This window comes from Labrus mixtus, chromosome 11, assembly GCF_963584025.1.
Source record: "Labrus mixtus chromosome 11, fLabMix1.1, whole genome shotgun sequence".
NCBI classification, from domain to species: Eukaryota; Metazoa; Chordata; class Actinopteri; order Labriformes; family Labridae; genus Labrus; species Labrus mixtus.
Genome location: NC_083622.1, coordinates 12,117,555 through 12,137,260, shown reverse-complemented (window position 1 = coordinate 12,137,260; position 19,706 = coordinate 12,117,555). Strand labels below are relative to the sequence as shown.

At 39.6% G+C, this 19,706-nt stretch overlaps 3 protein-coding genes across 4 annotated transcripts; 1 reads left to right on the top strand and 2 right to left on the bottom strand.

Moving 5' to 3' along the window:
* The first annotated feature begins 1,234 nt into the window (after positions 1-1,234).
* On the top strand, positions 1,235-6,003 carry lim2.5 (lens intrinsic membrane protein 2.5). Its single transcript, XM_061050076.1, has 5 exons — positions 1,235-1,394; positions 2,835-3,047; positions 4,972-5,121; positions 5,335-5,469; positions 5,824-6,003. The coding sequence occupies exons 2-5, from the start codon at positions 2,870-2,872 to the stop codon at positions 5,883-5,885; spliced, it is 525 nt and encodes a 174-aa protein (XP_060906059.1). The 5' UTR covers positions 1,235-1,394; positions 2,835-2,869; the 3' UTR covers positions 5,886-6,003.
* LOC132983657 (free fatty acid receptor 2-like) lies at positions 5,659-9,725 on the bottom strand. 2 transcript variants are annotated; one of them, XM_061050075.1, is made up of 2 exons: positions 9,647-9,725; positions 5,659-7,105 (listed from the first exon to the last, which is right to left on the bottom strand). In XM_061050075.1, the coding sequence occupies exon 2, from the start codon at positions 7,102-7,104 to the stop codon at positions 6,202-6,204; it is 903 nt and encodes a 300-aa protein (XP_060906058.1). In that variant the 5' UTR covers position 7,105; positions 9,647-9,725; the 3' UTR covers positions 5,659-6,201. The 2 variants fall into 2 exon arrangements, with proteins under 2 accessions (XP_060906058.1, XP_060906057.1); XM_061050074.1 differs by lacking the exon at positions 9,647-9,725 and adding an exon at positions 8,877-9,559.
* A 51-nt stretch (positions 9,726-9,776) lies between these two features.
* LOC132983656 (myelin-associated glycoprotein-like) lies at positions 9,777-17,857 on the bottom strand. Its single transcript, XM_061050072.1, has 10 exons — positions 17,023-17,857; positions 16,583-16,670; positions 13,663-14,016; positions 13,048-13,347; positions 12,702-12,965; positions 10,793-11,071; positions 10,579-10,672; positions 10,458-10,499; positions 10,321-10,377; positions 9,777-10,118 (listed from the first exon to the last, which is right to left on the bottom strand). Exons 2-10 carry the CDS (start codon positions 16,623-16,625, stop codon positions 9,884-9,886), a joined length of 1,668 nt encoding a protein of 555 aa, XP_060906055.1. The 5' UTR covers positions 16,626-16,670; positions 17,023-17,857; the 3' UTR covers positions 9,777-9,883.
* Positions 17,858-19,706: the final 1,849 nt, after the last annotated feature.

Below are 19,706 nucleotides of genomic sequence, written 5' to 3'. Positions count from 1 at the left end.
AACATAATGAGCAAAACTCTCCAAATGATATTCACACACATCTCTAGTAAAACACAATGCTCAAACTCAAGCTCAAACACTTTATTTTAGTTTAGGATAAGAGACAGTGCTAATGCTTGTCAGTTTCTTTATGTTTTGTATCACCAACAGGCAAGTGTTGAGGCCCGTTGTACCTCAACAAAAAAACCCAGATGATGAAACATCCTCCACCACATTCAGCCTCAACAACAAGTCTTGTTCGTGCTTCTCATGAGCTCTACATTGTGGGAAGTCTTTATTACACAAATGGGGAAGTTGAAGTGCAAACCTAACACCTCAAAGGTTGTTTACAGTTTAGAGGCAGTGCTGAAATTGTAGAAGTTGAAAAATAGAATTAAAAGGAATACAAAATGCCCTTTTTTTCTGCATCTCAATGGAAATAGGCTTTTGACTTAAAAAAAAAAGAATCTTCTGGGTAAAATGCTGTTTCTTTTTGCGTTATTTGCAATTAAAAACAATTGTATTAGACAAAAAGCTTTCCATCCTTTTCGAGGCATTACTTTAAAAAAAAAAATCTTGAAAGGATTCTAAGACAATTTGATCAATAAAAAGGAAATCATTGTTCAGATGTCAAGATGGTAGAGTTCTTTAAGAATTAGCAGTTATTTTATTTCCAATTTTTCCCCCCTCAATGAATTAATCCATTTGTACAACTATGAATGTTCTGACAAAATTTGCAACCCTTATAAATCATGTTAATGTCTACTTTATACCTCGCAATGGAAATATAAATATTGTTAATGCTTGAGGCGTAGAATCTTTCAGGGCAATGTTTGCACAATGTGGTTACCTATTAAGGTTGAACATGTATCGCTATCTCTCTGCATGCAGTGTGTAAATTTATCAAGTTCCTCTTTGGTCATGTCTCTGTTCTAAGCGTGTGTGTGTGTGTCCCTCTGACCACACCCCGTCCCCACTGAAAGAAAGTGTGCGCTTCAGCATGTTCCATTGACCGCTGCAGTACTGCAAGCCTTTGCACATCCACAGTTCCAGAACGCCTCATAGAACAACAGACATGGACTGTAGAGCAGCGGCCTCTCGTCCCACACAGTCCCCCTTCCCCCAACACCATCACCCCTCCCTCCCCAATCCCCTGACCCCCCAAAAATACTCCCATGTAGTTCAGTGTAAAAGAGTCACGTGGCGTGTGGCCCACCAGCTCAAGTGCATTTGTTCTGTGCTGATTGTTTTAAAGGATTTTGCCTCCATCGACAGAAAAGTAGAGGGGATAACTTTTTGGAATTCAGCCTAGGGCTTCCTCTTTGACGCTCACTCCTGGCTTGCGCTCTCTCTCTCACTCTTTCCCTGAGGAGAGGCTGATACTTAAGAGGGTTGACCTATCCTGAGGAATTCAGGTAAGATGATGTTAGATATTTGATTAATTGCTGATGCACCTTAAAGCGAAGGAATTAGGAGTAAAATACTTAAGTGGAATGAATATCATGGCGTGTTAACCAAAGTAAATCTTACAGGTGGATGTGGAAGGCCTTTGCCATGGTATCAATGTGCCTGCGTTGAATAAATGTCTGTTAAATTTGCAAAGGGTGCCGCAAGGTATTTTGGGCCCAATGAAGAAATAAATATAATCAAATGATGACAAAGAATGCACTAATGTTCTTGTATTTTTAGGGCCCCTGTCAGTCACAGGCACCTTCAAATCATCTTAACCCTTTTCTTCCTTAGAAAAATGGCGCCCCTGTAGATCTAAGGTTAACTTTTCAAAATCTCTCTTCTTACGGTATTACCAATTGATGGTTTTGACTCTACCAAGACAAGATGTATCATAATTTCTTGAGATTTTCTGCTGAATTTTACCTTCAAGGTTTATCTGCTTCCTCTCAATAGTACAGAAAACTGTGTGTTGTTCAAAACCTACACCCAAGACTGTGTATGATGGATGATGGCTTACTGCAGTGTTGACACAGCTTCCCACAGAAGTTTTGCATGTTCTACTTTGAGTAAATTATGGATGAGTACAGTCTTTTCAGCAACATGGTTTAGCCTTTTATCATACGTTTATCTGAAATGTAAAGACAAAGATCCAATTTAATGTTCTTAGTATGAAATAGAATCATCTTTCTCAACATTTTGACTTGTTTGCGAGGTCACCGTGGCTATTTTCAAATGGGGTTTCTGTGTGGTCAGGCTTTGAACATAAGCATAAACATGAGCAGCTTGTGGTTGGTATGGTTGCTTTGACCAGGGCAGCAGCTCTAATCTTGAACTCAGTGCATTATTGTTGTTACAGCCAAGTAGACGGTGATATGCGTTTATTAATACAGACATTAGCTGTAGCATCCTCCTCGCGTGTCTTCAAGCAGCAGCTTTATTATAACACACATTATTATTTGCCCCCATTACAAACAGTCTAGAAGACAGAGTTGCCTTTGTCTTTGAGCAAGTTTAGGTTTAAGGTTGCCTAAAAATGATGGTTAGGGAAGTGGTCTCTCTGCCAGTAAGAAGATTTAATCTCTGCTTAGTTAAACAAACCAGAAAGTGTAAAGAATGTCTCTTTATTATATTCTTACATCATGCTGCCCTATCTTTAGCTCAGAGATAACCCCCCTTTTTTAAGCTCAAGGTGATGCTAGCCAAAATTACAGGAGACTTAATGCATTTGTAAGCTTCTAAAACTGTGAAGTCTTCTCCTACCTCAACATTCATTCCTTCAGACTGTTACTTTTGTGTACGCACATCAAGCTAAAGCTACAAACTCCTTGTGGAAATAAACCATTTCTTTACTACTGGATTACTCACACAACCAATTGCTTGTTTGTTTGTTTCTTTTCACACAGTGCATAAAGCCTTAACCACTGCCATAGTGTCACTCATGATGTACAGCTTCATGGGAGGGGGCCTATTTTGTGCCATTGTGGGGAACATCCTGCTGGTGGTCTCCACAGCCACAGACTACTGGATGCAGTACCGTCTGTCTGGCAGCTTTGCTCATCAGGGCCTGTGGAGGTACTGCATGTCTGGAAAGTGCTACATGCAGACTGACAGCATCGGTAAGTAGGCAAAATATCTCCCTGGACCCTTAAAAAATGTCCCATGTTTCCCTGAGGCACAGCAAATCTTCCCAGAATCAACAGAATCTTAGAGGTCAAATAAATTGATTTTTTTTCCCCAGATACTTTTGAAAGAGCTGACAGGAAGACAAGCGTATCAGAAACATGAATACACATTGTTTTACTCTAAACAATCTGCCCGTTTAGTGGCTGTATTTAGAGACAACTTTGAGTGAAATGCTAATATTAGCATGCTAACATGCCCACAATGACAATGCAAACATTTACTCAAACATATGGGCATGGTTAACTTTGCTAGTTAGCATTAAACACACGGTAGAGCTAAGACCAATGAGACTGTTATGTTTTTTAGGTGATTCTTCGTAAACCAAAATGATGGAAAAATTACAAATTGAACCTGATGATGTAACAAGAAAAGTCTCTTACATGGTGAATGGATTGCACTCACATAGCCTAGTTCTTTTCTAGTCTCACAACAACTCAAGCTGCGATACATGACCACAATCATTCTTTCTAACACATTCATACACGCAGCTGTCATGCCATCACCAAAGGTTTTTAATTTCCCTTAAGCTGCATATTATTATTACTATTTATTTATGTATTTATTGAATAATGACAGTATGCATTAATCAACATATCAGCAAATTGCATCGTTATAAATATGCTGGAATTAGCACAAAAGCTAAGTTGTATTTGTAGTCCTAAAACGGGTACTTCCAAAAAAGAAACATAAAACAATATAAAATATGGACTCTGAACTATTTTTCATGGCAACCCAAGACGGTTTTTCATTTAATGGCAAACCATCCTGAAGAAGCACAGATACTTTAGCCTGAACCAAAATGGCAAACTGATGATTTGCCCTCCGTGGTTCTGTAAAATGTGGCTGAAAAATTAAAAACTAGGGAATTTATATTACAAAAATTAGAGAAATGTGACCTCCTAACTTCACTTTAAAGAGGACATATTATACCCCTTTTCCACCTTTTCAAACAGTCCCCTGTGGTCTAAATGAAACATCTGTGCTGTGCTTTGGTCAAAATATAACATGAATCAAGCACCAGAGAAGATTTGTGACCCTGTATAAACCAGCTCTCTCAGAACGCTCCGTTTTGGTGTGTGTGTCTCTTTAAATGCAGTGAGCCCCCCTGAGTTTTCCCCGTAGACATCACTCATTCGTTAGCGAGAATAAAAATGGTGGTCCTGTGCAAAAGTTTTGCTCAAGGCTGGGGGTGGAGTCCATGTGTGGCGATACCAGGGGAGGGGATTTTTTTTAACCAGAATCCCACTGTGATGTCACAAGGAGAGCAAATTTGAAATGCAGCATTTTTCTCTGTGTTGTTAGACTTATGCAGACAACAACCAAAGGGCTGGAAGGGTTTATTTCACATTTTGTGGGTCGGCAGACACTCAGGTTACCCAAATTTATGTTCAAAAACACTATAAAAGTGGATTTTTCATAATATGTCCCCTTTAAGTGATAATTGTGATTTCAACTCCCATTTATTACTCTTTTATATTTCATGTGTAAGTGTGAAATGAAATGTTGGTACAAAGAAATGTAGTCCAGTTAATGTATTAAAAGTCTTAAAAAGAGGAACATTTCCAAAGCAACAACAAGTGCCAGGTTGTCTGAAGTTGGACACAAGCCTGCTAACTCACTGTAGCAGAGACTATAGAGCCGTAACTGTCTCTGCGGCTGCCAGAAAAACAGTCATAAACAAACCCAGAGAAGTTCCAGTGAAATGAAAGGGAGCACAGTAAATCAGGCCCTTTAATGTACAACTGTTATCATTGGTAAAACCATGACTCACTCCTCCACTCATGATGTAACAGTTTGAACTCTTGATTGTCTTGTTATAGTTTTTATATGTATATTTTTACTTTTACTCGCCCTCAGCCTACTGGAACGCCACTCGAGCCTTCATGATCCTCTCTGCCATGTCATGCTTTGCTGGCATCATCGCAGGAATCCTCTCCTTCGCCCACTTCTCAGCCTTTGAGAGGTTTAATCGCTCTTTTGCTGCCGGGATCATGTTCTTTGTTTCAAGTAAGTCATGGTTACATTGACCTCATAATGCACTTTTGTCCCCCTATCTGCCATAAGTGATGTACAGTATTGTCAAGCAAATTTGCATGTCATACATCTCCACGGGGAAAAAAAGTGCCATAGAAACTCTGCTTTGACGTCATATTATAGCAGAGTTAATAGATATTACAGTCATTAATTTGAATACCTGTCTTTCTCTATCGACCATGCCAGCTCTATTTGTTCTGCTTGCAATGGCCATTTACACCGGGGTGACTGTGAACTTCCTGGGCAAGCGCTTCGGTGACTGGCGCTTCTCGTGGTCCTACATACTAGGCTGGGTGGCACTGCTCATGACCTTCTTTGCAGGTTAGTTCAAATAAAGCATTGCAGCAGAGTTGAGTGGTATTACTATGTGGTGCTCCTGATAAAATAAATCAGCTTGAATACTTAATTAACCAGTAAACAGTTATCCTTAGCTGTAGAAAGAAGCTCATATTTCAAATTCTTACAACAGCTTTGTTAAATTAAAAAATAATTATAAAACCACCAGTACAATTCAGTCATATATACTTTTATTTTCAATATATAAGTGGCAGCTATTTACAAGTTGATACAGTCTTATCAGCTTAACACTCTTATACATAGAAGTATATCTTGTCATTATGAAAGCAATAGTTTTGAAGTCCTGTTAACGGGTTTTAATGCATTTCTGTTTTACAGGAATATTCTACATGTGTGCCTACAGAATGCATGAGTGCAGAAGAGTGGCAGGCCCTCGTTAAATTCAAGAGGAAAGAATTTGAAAAGGATGCAAAGGTTATCAAGAATATCAATCCCCCTTCAAAAATAAGATAATTTGCTGTAAAATAATAAAATTTTGAAACATGCATATGCATAGAACATGTGTTGTGGTTTTGTCATCAGAGTATTTTGTACATTCTTGGACTGGGAAGTATGTCAGAAATAGTTTTATTAATGAACAGAGGTGTAAAAGCAATATTCACGGCATTACACAGTAATATATTTATAATATTCAGTACACTAATAGCATTGAATCTAATGTGTGTACACATGTTGCTTTGAAATTGTATGCAAGACTCAGCTAGAGCTTGTGGTCTGTCTCTGTAGCTTTGGAACACTCTTCCTGAAAATTGACTTTTCACTTGTGCAGTGGAAAGCGGAGGATGAAAAGTAGAAGATGATGGGGTCAATGCAGGTGTTGAAGGTGCTAAGCAGCAAGGTGTAGTACCTCCATTTTGGGCTCTTACCCTGGAAGAAACCCAGTAAATGGGAGATGTTGTATGGCATCACACAAATGAGAAACACAGCTAGGGTACCCAGGGCCATGCCGATGGCCTTCTGCTTCTGCTTCTGGGATATCCGCGGACGACTGTACAGGAGGAAGATGCAGCTCAGGTAGCAGTAAACACAAATGAGAAGAGGTATAAGGAAGAGCACAATGAAAAACTCCAAACGCACAGGAAGGAGGACCTCCAACTGCTTCTCTGTGAAGTTCTCATAGCACGTGGTTGAGTTTCCATTGGACAGGGCTGGGTGGTGCTCGATAATGACAACAATGCTGCAGTGCATCCCTGATATGAGCCAAATAACAGCACTGGTAACTATCCCGTACACAGGTTTGTGCAACTTATGGTAGGCGATAGGGAAAGCTACTGCAATGTAACGAACCACACTGACAGCCATCAGCAGCAGAGAACTGGTGTAGATAGTGGCGAAGAAGGCGAAGGAGGTGATGGAGCACATGAATAAAGGCAAAGTCCATGTCATGTCTGAAGCTGCCTCGTGCATCTTGAGAGGAAGGATGATCAAAAAGAGCAGGTCAGAGACGGTCAGGTTGATGAGCAGGATGTCTGTGGGAATAGGCTTGGAGCGGATCTTCACCCTGAAGGCATAGAGAGCCAGGAGGTTTGCTGGGAGGCCGATCAGGAAAGAAATGATGTAAACTGAGAGAATGACCTTGCTGTCCACCACTGGCTCCATTCTGACCAAAGGAAAAAAAACACACGCCTACTTTAAAGGGATGAACACGGACAGATAGTAAAAAATGAAAGCTACACTTTATTTTCATTCAAGTAGAAATGGTGATAAATGAGTGACGTTTGTATGTTTTCAATGCCTTATTGGCAGAGGTTAGAGGGGAATACATTCAAATATTGCTGGAATAGTGTTAATTCTTAAGTCACAAAGTCAAGTATTACCAACATTGAAAGTCTAATTAAGCATCCACAAACTCTGTGTAAAAAACCCTCAAAACTATTAAAAAAACAAGTAAAAACAAACCATTGTACTGTTTAGGCGAATTATGTGTGGGTGGGGATGCTCACATTTTGATTGACACGTGACAATCTGTGTATTGTAACAACAACATTATGTTATAGTGGTCTGAGTGAGAATCAAAGGAAGGAAGCTGGAGCTCTGCCCTCAGAAGATTATTAAATCAAGTTGCTCTCAGAATGGTGATTCACAAAATGCTCTGCTCTCCACATCATTAGCAGCTATCACACATGCATGCATTTATCTAATTCTCGATGCTGTCTCTGTAGCTGGTGCTGTATTATTTCAGAGCTGAGCTCCCCCTGCCAATGCTCTACTTCGACCGCAAAATAAAGATAACAGTCCACTCCAGCAGCCAATTAAAGATGCTTATAGATGGTGGAGCTCAGCGGCCACTTCTTTTTTTGTTATGGTTTATTTTGGGGCTTTACAAGCCTTTATTTAGAGATAGGAGAGTGGGTAGAGTCAGAAATCGGGGAGAGAGAGAGAGTTGGGAATGACATGCGGGAAATGAGGGTTTCGAACACACGCTGGCCACTCGTGTCATATAGCCTCTGTACATGGGGCACGCTTACGTATCACTAGGCTACCAGCGCCCCCATCAGCTGACACTTTTATCTTCACTTTGCCCAAGGACAATGCTAATGCGCAAAAAAAGCCAAATATCTGGAAAAGGTTACACAAATTTAAATTACAATGTTTCGGTTTTGGACTGGTTATTGAGGTTTTTAGATGCTTACATAAACACTTCATTACATTTTAAGAAGGCTACTGTGTATCTCTCTATCCAAAAACTTTAGAGCGTTCACACTAAATCAGATTTTTTTGTGACTCAGATCTGATATTCTTTTGTTAGAGTGAACAGCACAAGTCACAGGGAATTTGATCTATTCAAATCAGGTTTGGGCCGCTTTGATATGTGGATACCCACAGGAGTCTGACACAGGCCATATTTTCGAAAGCAATGTGAACAGCCAAACAAACAAAAAATCTTATCGAACCAAAAAAAAAAAAAGAAGCAAAAAAATCAGAATCTATCATTAAGCGTCCCAGTGTGAATGCAGCCTTAGTTACCTTGATGTTGGCCACATGGTAGCCCCATAGCAAAAAGCACACTTGGTATATGCCATCACTCCCAAGTCTAATGACAGTTCCAAAACTTATACCTAACAGATAATACCCAAAACAGTCTCTCACAGACATGTTTTTTGGTTAGTTTAATAATCAGTGTGTTTTTTAACCAGTATCATCTTTAAGCTTTTGCTCAGCAACCTTGCACATACGTTTAAATCCAACACTTCTCTCTTTTACATGAGAATGATCAAGTTAATTATGAATATGGCTCAGATTGCACGACAACCCCAAACCAATTAAGCTATAGCCTGCTCTCAAGCTCTGCTTCTACACACCAGATGTCAAAATCAATTTACATAATGATCAGAAATGTTAGGACTGATAAGGTAAACATTTTTACTCACCTGGATTTGGATGTTCAAAATACGCTTTAGAAAGAAACTAAAGCTGCCTGTTGTTGTCCTTGCCGTGCCTTTCTAACCGGTTTCTAACTTGTGAGTTCAAAGATGACCTGACATAAAATGTAATAAACCGGAGACAGTGAGTAATATTTAAGCCCTGTGAAACACACTGCTCTATCTGTTCTTCAGTGACCAGCCAAAACATCATTTGGTTTTATTTAATGAAATGCAAATGAAGCTCATGTTGACTTTTCTATTAGTTTAACAAAGGACCACCTCCCACTAGATCTCTGCTGGAAGGCACTCTAAACATGATAATCAGGTTTGGATCAGGCATGCATTCTCTTCAAAGTTACGCCTACACAATAAGATTGTCTTCAGTTCAGATTAATGTTTTTTCCACATGGATATTCTATGTAGCACTTATTCTGTGTTGTTGCAGTGATTTTCAGGTGGCAGTACAGCAACATACAGTATATTAATCTTAAATCCACAGAAGATCTATTTTCTGGTCCCTGGGAAAAACTTTAATACTGTTTTCTCTTGTTCAACTGATTTACTTAGTTTTCTACTACACTGCAACTGGAGATAAACATTGAGTCCTGTACTCTAAAGTAATTCAACTTGTTTTGATAACCCAAGATGATAAAGATGTGTTCACGATAGCTTCTGACTTGTAACTTGTTGCATACTGTAAACTGTAGAAGAAAACTGTACATTCTTAACAGTAAATGATTGCTGCACTGAATTAAAGGCTACTGTTATAAGCTTACCATGTTACCTTCTGATCAGCAGTTTACAGTAGATAATCCTCCTTGTAGTAATCCCCATCCTGTGGGAAGTTATCAGAATTAGAATCAGAATCAGAAATACTTTATTAATCCCGGAGGGAAATTCGGTCAAAGTATAATTCTAATATTTATGAATTATGTGACTTGTAATACATGGCACTGTTGCAAAAGGGTATTCTAGAACAATATTGTGATTCCATGTGTTGTTATGCTTAATGATTACTTACCTTGGCTATATTTGTAAAATAAGTTTGTTTTTTCAAGTTTTATACTTCTCACCTTTCCTAGTGGCTCTTCTGTGACCTCTCCACTGGGGGCTGTTGAGTTGTTCTCCTGCTTCTCGGCTCTGGATTGTCGAATTTCAACACAATTGTCATAAACGCAGGAAAGTGTGTCCTCCTCAGGGTCGCTCTCTGGTCTGCCTGTGTTTGATTGTGTTTCCTCAATTTGAACTCTAATAGAGAGAGAGAGAGAAGAAGAGGGAAATAAGGAGAGATCCGATTAGCTGTTTAATAAATGTTTTTGTAAGCATATCAAATCTCTGGAACTTCGATTTCCGGCTTGTTTGAGAGAAAGAATCAAAAATTCAACTAAAAGGTATAAAAAAAAAGAAAATCTAATTTCCTTTTTGTTCATAGTGGCACAGTTTTCTTTACCTTTGAGGACACTGGTACCTCTGTTCCTCTTGGATAGTCTCTGGTAAACTCAGCGGTCTTAAATAAAGATGCACGACTATTATTTGAATTCACTACATTTAAAATGAATATAGACTAGTTAAAAACACAAAACATACCTTAAAAGAAATGAAGCATTGGACAAAGAGCCAGGTGATGATCTGAGGATGACATAAATACAATAAAAAGAGTATTCACAGCAGCAGTCATTATGTTTAACAAGGACTAAAGTCTGCTAACCTGAGTTGAGAATATATTATGTAAATGCCGACTGCACACAACAAAGCAATACCAACAAGGACCATGACCGCTACCAACCACATGGACAAAGACGCTGTTAATGGAGAATGGATGAATAAGTCAATGTGATACACAAAAAACAAAAATGCTTAACTGATTTTGGATGCATTCGTGGAAAATCAACGCTAAGAATCTCGAGCATGACCAGACTTACATGATTCTGACAAGTATAAATCAAGTCGTCTGGTGTCACTGCCCAGGGAGTTAATGGCTGTGCAAGTTACATTAACCTGGCTTTCAGCTGGGCCACTTAATTGCCCAGAGGTGACATGTTTCTCATTCGTAAAAACAAAGCTGAAGGAGGATGAGAAGGTGTCATTTCCATTAATGGTCCAACATATAGAGGCATCAGGGGATGCCTCAGCCTGGCAGACACACTTCAGAGCCTCCCCTGTCAGGTAGCAGAAGGACGCAGGTAGGATTATTGGGGCATCTAGATAGGGGGAAAAAAACATTATTTAGAAATAATGAAACCCGTCTGGTACCATGATTGCCTGTATGAATTTTGAAAGTAAAGCTAAGCTATGATTGATTTTTTTGTAGATACAATGTTTAACCCTTAGGAGCAAAAATGGCCGATTACTTTTATATGAAACTATATATTTGAAGGCGGATTTGCTTAATGGACAGAGCTTTGTTTGAGGTTACTGGTTATCTTCATAATATTACATTTATAGCATAATTAACTTTAATTGTTCTTTGTTGTTGTTTTATTTTGTTTCTTCTGAGTTCCTTCCTTTATTAACTGAGCCCAATCATCCATTTACATATTATTTTAAAGAATAAGCAATAATAAATGGTAGGCTAATGGGCAGGCTGAAGTCAATGTTTAATTTTCTTATTTCCCCCTATCACCCTGTTAGATTTTCAAAATAACTTAGTAGGCTACCTCTTAATAATTATAGTCTATGGCTACCTCTTAACTTTACTAAAGTTTGAAGGAAAATGTGACTTAATTTTTATAGCCTATTTGCACATTATCAGGCCAGTTAGAAATACAACCAACCCTTAACAATAAAACAAGTGCAAATGTGTTTGATTTGATATTGAAGCAGCATTTCACTATATCAATCACTTATCCTCTTCTAGTTGAATAGATAAATACATCATACTTTAAAACATGGTACAAACTGTGAAATTCTCAATTCTTAATCTCATATATGTGGACAGGGTAGGCCTACTAACAATAGACTCTAAAAGTGGTACTAACCTACTGCAGTAGCGGAAGGATATAGTGACATGGTTGTTATGCGGTGCTGCGGCGTTACGTCGTTCATTCGGAAGATTTGCAATTACTGCACCGTTCGCCTAAATTGCTTCAGACATTGGACTATCCTTTTACATCCATATTCCTGACCTGCAGTCTATGTTCCTGATGCTGATCCTGTGTTAACCCGTTTTAGTAATGCCAGGCTCTTAGCATACATAGAGTTTAGATGAGTGCAACAACTGAGGGAAATCAACCAGAACACCTTCCCGGTCGACGCAATCAACGTTGGTCCTGACCGTCCTGATTAGAGATGCCGCCTCTTCGGCCATTTTCCTCGGAACTCCGGACTTTCGTAAAAACAAGAAAAATTTACATTTGCAAGGCAGCCGTTTCCGGTTTGATACAAGACACGGTGTTATTTGTGAGGCCATGGTAAAAGGACAGAAACAGGTTTCAGTTTTCCTTTTTCGTCAGTTAGTTAGCTAGCTGGCTTGCTAGTGAGATAGTGCCGGAGCGTCGCCATAGCAACCACCAACCTTTGGCAGGCATTGCAAGTGCTGAGGACTGTTGTTTACCATGGAAAACTCCTCTTAACCCAGTGGAAATTAATTGGTAAGTCATGTTTCATTTTTTAAACCACTAGTATTATTTTGCATTACAGTCGGTGCTACTTGTGAATATAGTAATCTCGTCTCTTGCTGTTTTTTGTGTTTAGGCTTTGCTTACTATCTTAAAGTTGTAAAGTAATGGTTGCTCTTGTTTGGTGTCAAAGCTGTGTTTTTTCTGTTTGATTGTGCTAATTAATATCACCGCCATTACAGTGAAGGAAACAGAATGAAAAACATTTATTTACGTTGAACATCCAGATCCAACCAGTCAGACTGTCCTGCTCCAATCTCATTGAGAGCCGTGCAGGAGATAGAAGTTTTTCGCGTGATGTTGTTGAAGAGTAGTCTTCCCCGTTTTGTATTTGACTTTATGTTCTGACCCATTTGTCTTGTGAACCACGAGTATGTGTGTGGACGTGGGTTCGAGTTGGCGGCACACTTCATGATGACGCTTCCCCCATCTATTACAGAGTCATTTTCTGCTGTTAGGGTCACATTAACTGGTTTATCTGTGGATAAAGGAGGACATACTTTTAGAAAAGTTAGTTCTGTCATGTACAGAATTTTAATGTAGTAGACTTTATCCCTTACATAAAATGTTGAGAATTACTGGTTGACTGTCTGTGGTGAAGTCGCTGAACACTGCAGAACAACCCATTTTGCTGTTATGCATTTCATATGTTGCTAGCCCATACATGGTCTCTGTGTACATCCATAGCATATTTTGTTTCTCGTTGGTAGCCTTTAAAGTGGAGTTATTGAGAAATTGATTTTTTATCCATTTAAGGGATGGAGTTGATGAGGGGCAAGAGTGGATAAGGCTGCAGTTAGCCTGGAAAACGTCCCCCTCCACTATTTGCTTCTCAATGGAGATTATTGGAGCTTTTCTTTCTGAAAGTCAAAACAAAGTGTTGCAAGTAAAAAAAACCTTTGAAATATAGTGATTTGAATTTAAATGTATTCCATAATTTATAGAAATCAAGAAGCCTATAGGGTGGTTAGGACATTCTGGTTAATCATAAAATCTGTTTGGTAGAAAATGAATGGGATTTTCCCTCAGGAATACACTGTTGAGCTCTATTATATTAACACATTTTAAAGAATTCTTAAATCTCCCTTTCACCAAATTTTTCCATCTGGCTGCTTATTCTGCTGTTTTCATAAATTAAAAAAAATCAGATAAATGAGAAGTTTACAAATACTTACCAACATAGACCGTAACAGTTTGATCAAAGAATTTCTGACTTGTTATTGAGTCTGGATTGATCCACACATAGACTTTAAGGTTGTTGTCTGTTCTTCTTATATTTTTTATTGTCAGGGTGCAGTTACCCTCTGTGGCTGCTCCCTTTACTGAGGTGCGTCCTCTGAACTGTTGTTCCACTGTAGGAGGATATCTGTCATACACCACAGGATAATACACCTTACTGTATTGATACCAGGTGACCCGGACATGAGCTTTTGTCTGACATGGTACTACAGCACAGCTCCCCTCCACTGCAGTCACTGTTTTAGGTACAGTGATGTTCCAGCTTCTCACCTGCTGCAGCACAGAGAAGCCTTTGTGTGGGGGGAGAGGAGGAAGAGGAAGGAAGGGTGAATAGGTTAGCAAAGTTGACAACAAATGTTAGTTGTTCAGTAAGTTAATGCTTTTTCCGTGATCACTAAGAAAAGTATGTGTTGTGCAACAGGAAACTCATGCAAATCTTCAGAGAGATGATTTCGAAAGCTGAGTTTGCTGCAGTATTTACAGCCATATGTCATACCAAAGAAACGTTTGGTATTAAGGTTGTCGCAGCTAAAATTACTTACTGCAGTATAAACAAGCCAAACACTGATAACTCAGGCAACCGCCAGAACCACACGTGTAGTCACCCCACCTCTCAGGGTCCGAAATGAACACCCGCCAAGCACCAAATGCGGGTAGATGTTCCGTTTGGCGAGTACTTTTCAGAGGGCTATCCGCCACAGGGTGGGTAAATATTTGATCAAAAAGTCATAAAAAACTATGCTGAGTATTTAGCACGTTTGATGTAGCCTAGCTGCAGCTACTTTTCCCGGCTCCTCTCTCTGCTGTCATGACTGTGAGCATCTCGGGGCACGCTGAGAGAACACCAACGCGCGCGCACCTGTTTACTTCTAGTGCTTCAGCAAACAGTTGATCCGTGATCCGTAGGCCTACGGACAAGGGGTATGCACGTGTACACGTGTAACCGGTTAGTAAATCATAACCGTTTAGGAAAAATCTGTAAACGAAAACCGTTTTTTTTTTTTAAATTATTATTTTAAAATATTTTACAGACACGCATTCAATCATCTCTGATCAAAAATAACACATACTATTTATTTAGAGATGAATATAGCTACAAATGTTCCACTTTGACAATGTTACTGCGCTCACAAATGCTTGTGATAAATGTTGGATAACTGACCACCGGGCACGTAACAAGTAAGTTTCACTTTTGACTTGCCAAGTGCGGCGTGGAGGAGCCGCACTCCTGGGGATTGACTCTGGTTCCGGGCGATTGTTTGGACGTGCCTGTGCGGGTTCTGGCTTTCCATGTCGCCCTTTCGCAGTGGCGGTAACCAGTTTGAACGTGAGTCCGTGAGCCTCTCTCACCCCCCTCATCGGAGTGGGGTATTAAGCCACACTCCTTTCCCTTTCCCCAGCCTCGCGTCTATTTTATTTTAAAATTTATTTATGGCTGTGTCTGATTAAAATGGCTTAAAATAAGCTGCAAAGTCAGTAAAGTAGCTGTAATGATCTGTGTTTTTCTCTGATGTGCAGACACGGACTCGACTGCACATCTCTTTCTCTCTCTCTCTCTCTCGTCCGCCTGTTTGTAAACTGAGCACGCTTCATAATAACATAACGACATTATGTACAAGAGGTAATCGTGCTTATGCACGGTTAGTCCTGGCCAGTATGACCGCGGGCCGTGCCGGCCAGCGTGGGAATGGGGCAGCAGGGGGGCAATCATGCTTGGGTACAGCACGGTACAGATGATCAGTGAGACCGCGCCCTGCCCTTCCGCCCTATTCCGCTTTGTCCGGGTAGGGGGGATTGCGCAGTCCCAAGGGTCAGAAGAGGAATCTTTCTGAAAAGCACCCTCCATTGGTTGCGGTCCACTGTTTTTTTTATTTTTTTAAAATTTATTAATAAATAAATAAAAAATGGTTAACCGTGTACACGAAAAAAATAACGTTGTATAACCGTTTACAACCGTTTACAACCGTTCACACCTCTACTACGGACCGAGTCGGGAACACACGTGATCCGGTCAAACGGTCGGTTCGACTTTTCTCCGTTCACTCTCACAGTGTCTGCAGCTAACTAAACAATAGCAACATCATAAGTCTGTGAACATCTCCACACAGACTCAAACAACAATTTTTATTTTGGCCGGTAAAACAAAATGTTTGGCCCGTGAATTTGTTCATCTACCTGCCACCGGCCGGTGAGTCAAAAAGTTAATTGCGGACCCTGCTCAGGCTCAGACGGACACAATGGCAACTGCACTGATACCTAAACCAAATGGGTGGATCCCTGTGGTGGAAATTCCTTCACCCGGCAGCCCTATTTGGCAGTACTTCTTTCAATATCAGAAAAGCTATTTGTCATGATGTCCATGATAAAACATGTTCTTAGATGGTTTAGTTCTGAAACATAACCTCACCAAAGTAAACAAATTACAATGTTCTTATAATCGTGTCAATAATAATGAAGTTAGTGCAAACAGGTCTGATAATACACTAGACAGCTTGGCACCTAAGGGACTAACAACATGCTCGCAATTAATCAGAAAATATACAATAGATACATTTGAAACTGGAACTATACAAAATAGAAGTTGGATCAGAAACGATTTAAATAGGAGAAGTTATCTTTCAATGATTGTGTGGTTATTGCAATAAAGTAATCAACAAATAAATAATTAAAATATATAACCATTGTTTGAATTTGAGAGCATTGCTGGTTTAAAGCAGTTTTTCCCTGCCTTTTCCTTTTTCCCCCCTTGACTTCTGTAGTTTAGTGCAATCCTTTTTAAATGACTCATAAAGGTTTTTAATGCAAGTTTAACCATTTACAGAACCAGATGCACTAAAGTGTAAAGCTCTGTATTACCTGTAATCAAGCTTAAGAGTCCAAGTAGATAAGCAGTCCCCATGGTGAAAGTAGTCACTGTGCACCGTTCAGCTAGTCACCTTTTGTCCTGTAAAATGTTTGAAACACAACAGCCATATTCATGTTAGATTAACATATCTTTTTAAAATTAATTTACATTTGTACTGTGTCTTAAGCAGTGCTGAAAAATGATCAGAATATGTTTAATGCTGCCTCATACATCTTAGTGACTACAAGTTTTGGATCGTGAAATACCTCAAGTTCTTTCAGGTACAGTTTAAAAACGTCCACAAAGATTATATATACACTAGGTGTGCACTATTATCCTGGATCTTTTAATCATAATATTTGTTAAAAAATAGATTTAAGAATCTGGAAAATACTCTCTAGATCAATTCATATCTCTCTTTGAGTGACAGAAACATTAGGACTTTCTGTACCTTGCCAGATGAGCTGCTGCCTGAATGTGTCTGTGATGGCCCACTGATCTGTTACAGTCCTCAAGTCTACCACTAACCACTACTTAATCCCCTGACACCCCCTTTGCTCTATTCAGTCATAAACAGGAAACTTGCTGAGCTCATTTAAAGCAGTCAGCCTGAACGATGAGAAAGCCTGAAACAGAGGCTGTCTTTGCCTATTTTTGAAAGTAGGCTTACTAAAATGCAAAACCAGTTGTTTTTATGTACTTCACTGTGAGAAGTGTGCCATAAAGATCTGCTGTACAAAACAATTCAGTTTTGTTTCTTATTTATTTCTAAATGGGTTTTGTGTGACTTTTACACGAAAAAAGGGTTGTGAAGTGTTGAAATTTCAGTTATCTTCAGTGTTTCCCACACATAGGTTATACCTTGGAGGGCCGCTCAAGTATATTTATGACCTGTTTTTATTTATTTTTTATTTATTCATAAAATAACCGCGCAGGAGTGTGAAGTCCTCACTGAGCCCTAAACGGCTCCGTGCAACATAACAAAGCTCCCGTTAAAAAATGTTTCCCTCACGACTCCTGCAAAGAGATAAGACGCGGCGAAGGTCAACTGTCTGTAAATGCACCTCTAAGATGCCTTGCTCCAATCAAAACTGAAGCCTCTCACGGCTTTGTTTTAATAATGTTAATGTACTTAATGATAATGAACTATCAAGTGGAACTTTTCAAAACTTGAGGCGACTCCTGGTGTTTGTGTCTGTGCGCGTGCATTGATAAGATGAGAAGATTAAAGTTGTTTGTTGCAAAAACTAAATTAATTTAGAGGGGAAAATGTATTTGATATAAATACAAACATAATATTAGAATATACCCTAAGTTAAGTAAAGTATGACGAACAACTAGAATTAGACCATTATTTATCCGCTGACGAGTCCTGCATATCATTTTAGTCTATTGCTCGTCGCAATTATAAAGCGCACGCGATATGCGAGTCAAAGAGTGGACACTTGCTAATTAATGCGAAATGCTCTGGAGTACGGGAGATAAACGTTAAAAATGACAGCAAAGCTCCATGGCAAGGTGAAAGTCCTAAGAGCTAAAGACTTCTGGTAGGTATGAAGTTCCATTTTATTAGCTTTATGGTGCGGGAGGGGCTGGAGCAACATCTCTCTCTCAATGCGACCACGTAAAATAAATAATTGCACACTCGCAGGAGCCGTGTTTGAGCATATGGGGATAGGACTGAAACATACAAATAGGCACGTTACGGCTCTCTTTTATCATGCTCCCCTTTACTCAGAGGTGTGTTAATTGACCTGATATCAAGCATCCGTTGCGCAAAATGCTATGAAGTTATTTCTCTGCAGCGGTGCTAGATGCATATAGGGGAAACACTGGTCTATGTGTTGAAAACACTCACTCATCAGTGAAGCATCATTGTGTGGTTGCATGTGAAAATAATCAGGCGCTATACATTTGTTACATTAGCCCACATCCTGCTCTAGTCTGTAGCTTTAATCTTAGAAGCACGCTCTTCAATCTAACACAGCAGGTGTGCAACAGCCAGTGCACAGATACACACACACATCTGCTAAATGTGTGTGTGTGGAATAGGGCTGGGAATCTTTCGGTGTCTCACGATTTGATTAAATTTCGATTCTTGGGGGTCACGATTCGATTCAGAATCAATTTTCTATTCAAAACAATTCTGGATTCATTGATCCATTGATTCAAAGTCTATTTATGAATTAGTACATACTTCAGGATCTACTCCAGCAGGGTCCGAAATTAACACCCGCCAAGCTGCAAATGCGGGTAGATTTTCTGTTTGGCGAGTACTTTTCAGAGGGCTATCCGCCACAGGGCGGGTAAATGTTTGATCAAAAAGTCATAAAAAACTATGCTGAGTATTGATGGCACATTTGATGTAGCCTAGCTGCAGCTACTTTTCCCGGCTCCTCTCTCTGCTGTCATGACTGTCTGCGAGCATCACAGGGCACGCTGAGACACACCAACATACATTGCAGCGCAAATGCACGCACACACCGGAGCGGCAGCAAATATATTTTTTTACAATTACTCAATTTCCTGATCGAATCTGTGACTTAAATTTGTTATTGATTAAACAGAATATAAGGCATTCTCAATTAAATGTAGCCTACTGTAACAGATGTGTATTGGACACAAAATCAAAATTTGTCATTTTGGCTGGTGAAATTTTTCATCTACCTGCCACCTTGGCCGGTGAGTCAAAAAGTTAACTTTGGACCCTATACTCCAGTCATCTGTGAGACCGGCTGAATTTCTTGTTGCTCTATTTGGCATTCTACTGAGTTAAAGAGCTAACCTTAGCACTAATCAGGGAGTGACTGATTAGCCCCCCCCCCCAAAAAAAAACCAAAACAAAAAAAACCAATGATTTTTGGAAGTTATGAATTGAAAGAGAAGAATCTCGATTTTTACATACATACATTTTTTTCCCCCATCTCTAGTGTGGAACATGTTCAACATCGTCCCAGCTCATTCCAGAAAACAACTTTTTGCTGTACAGCAAACCGTTTTTTAACAAAATTAAATGGTAAATGGACAATCAGAAGTAATTAATCATATCCAAACGCATAAATACGCTGCCGACGACGCAGCGGGAGCAAATGGGGGTTAGGGGTCTTGCCCATGGACCAATCAGACATGTTGGTG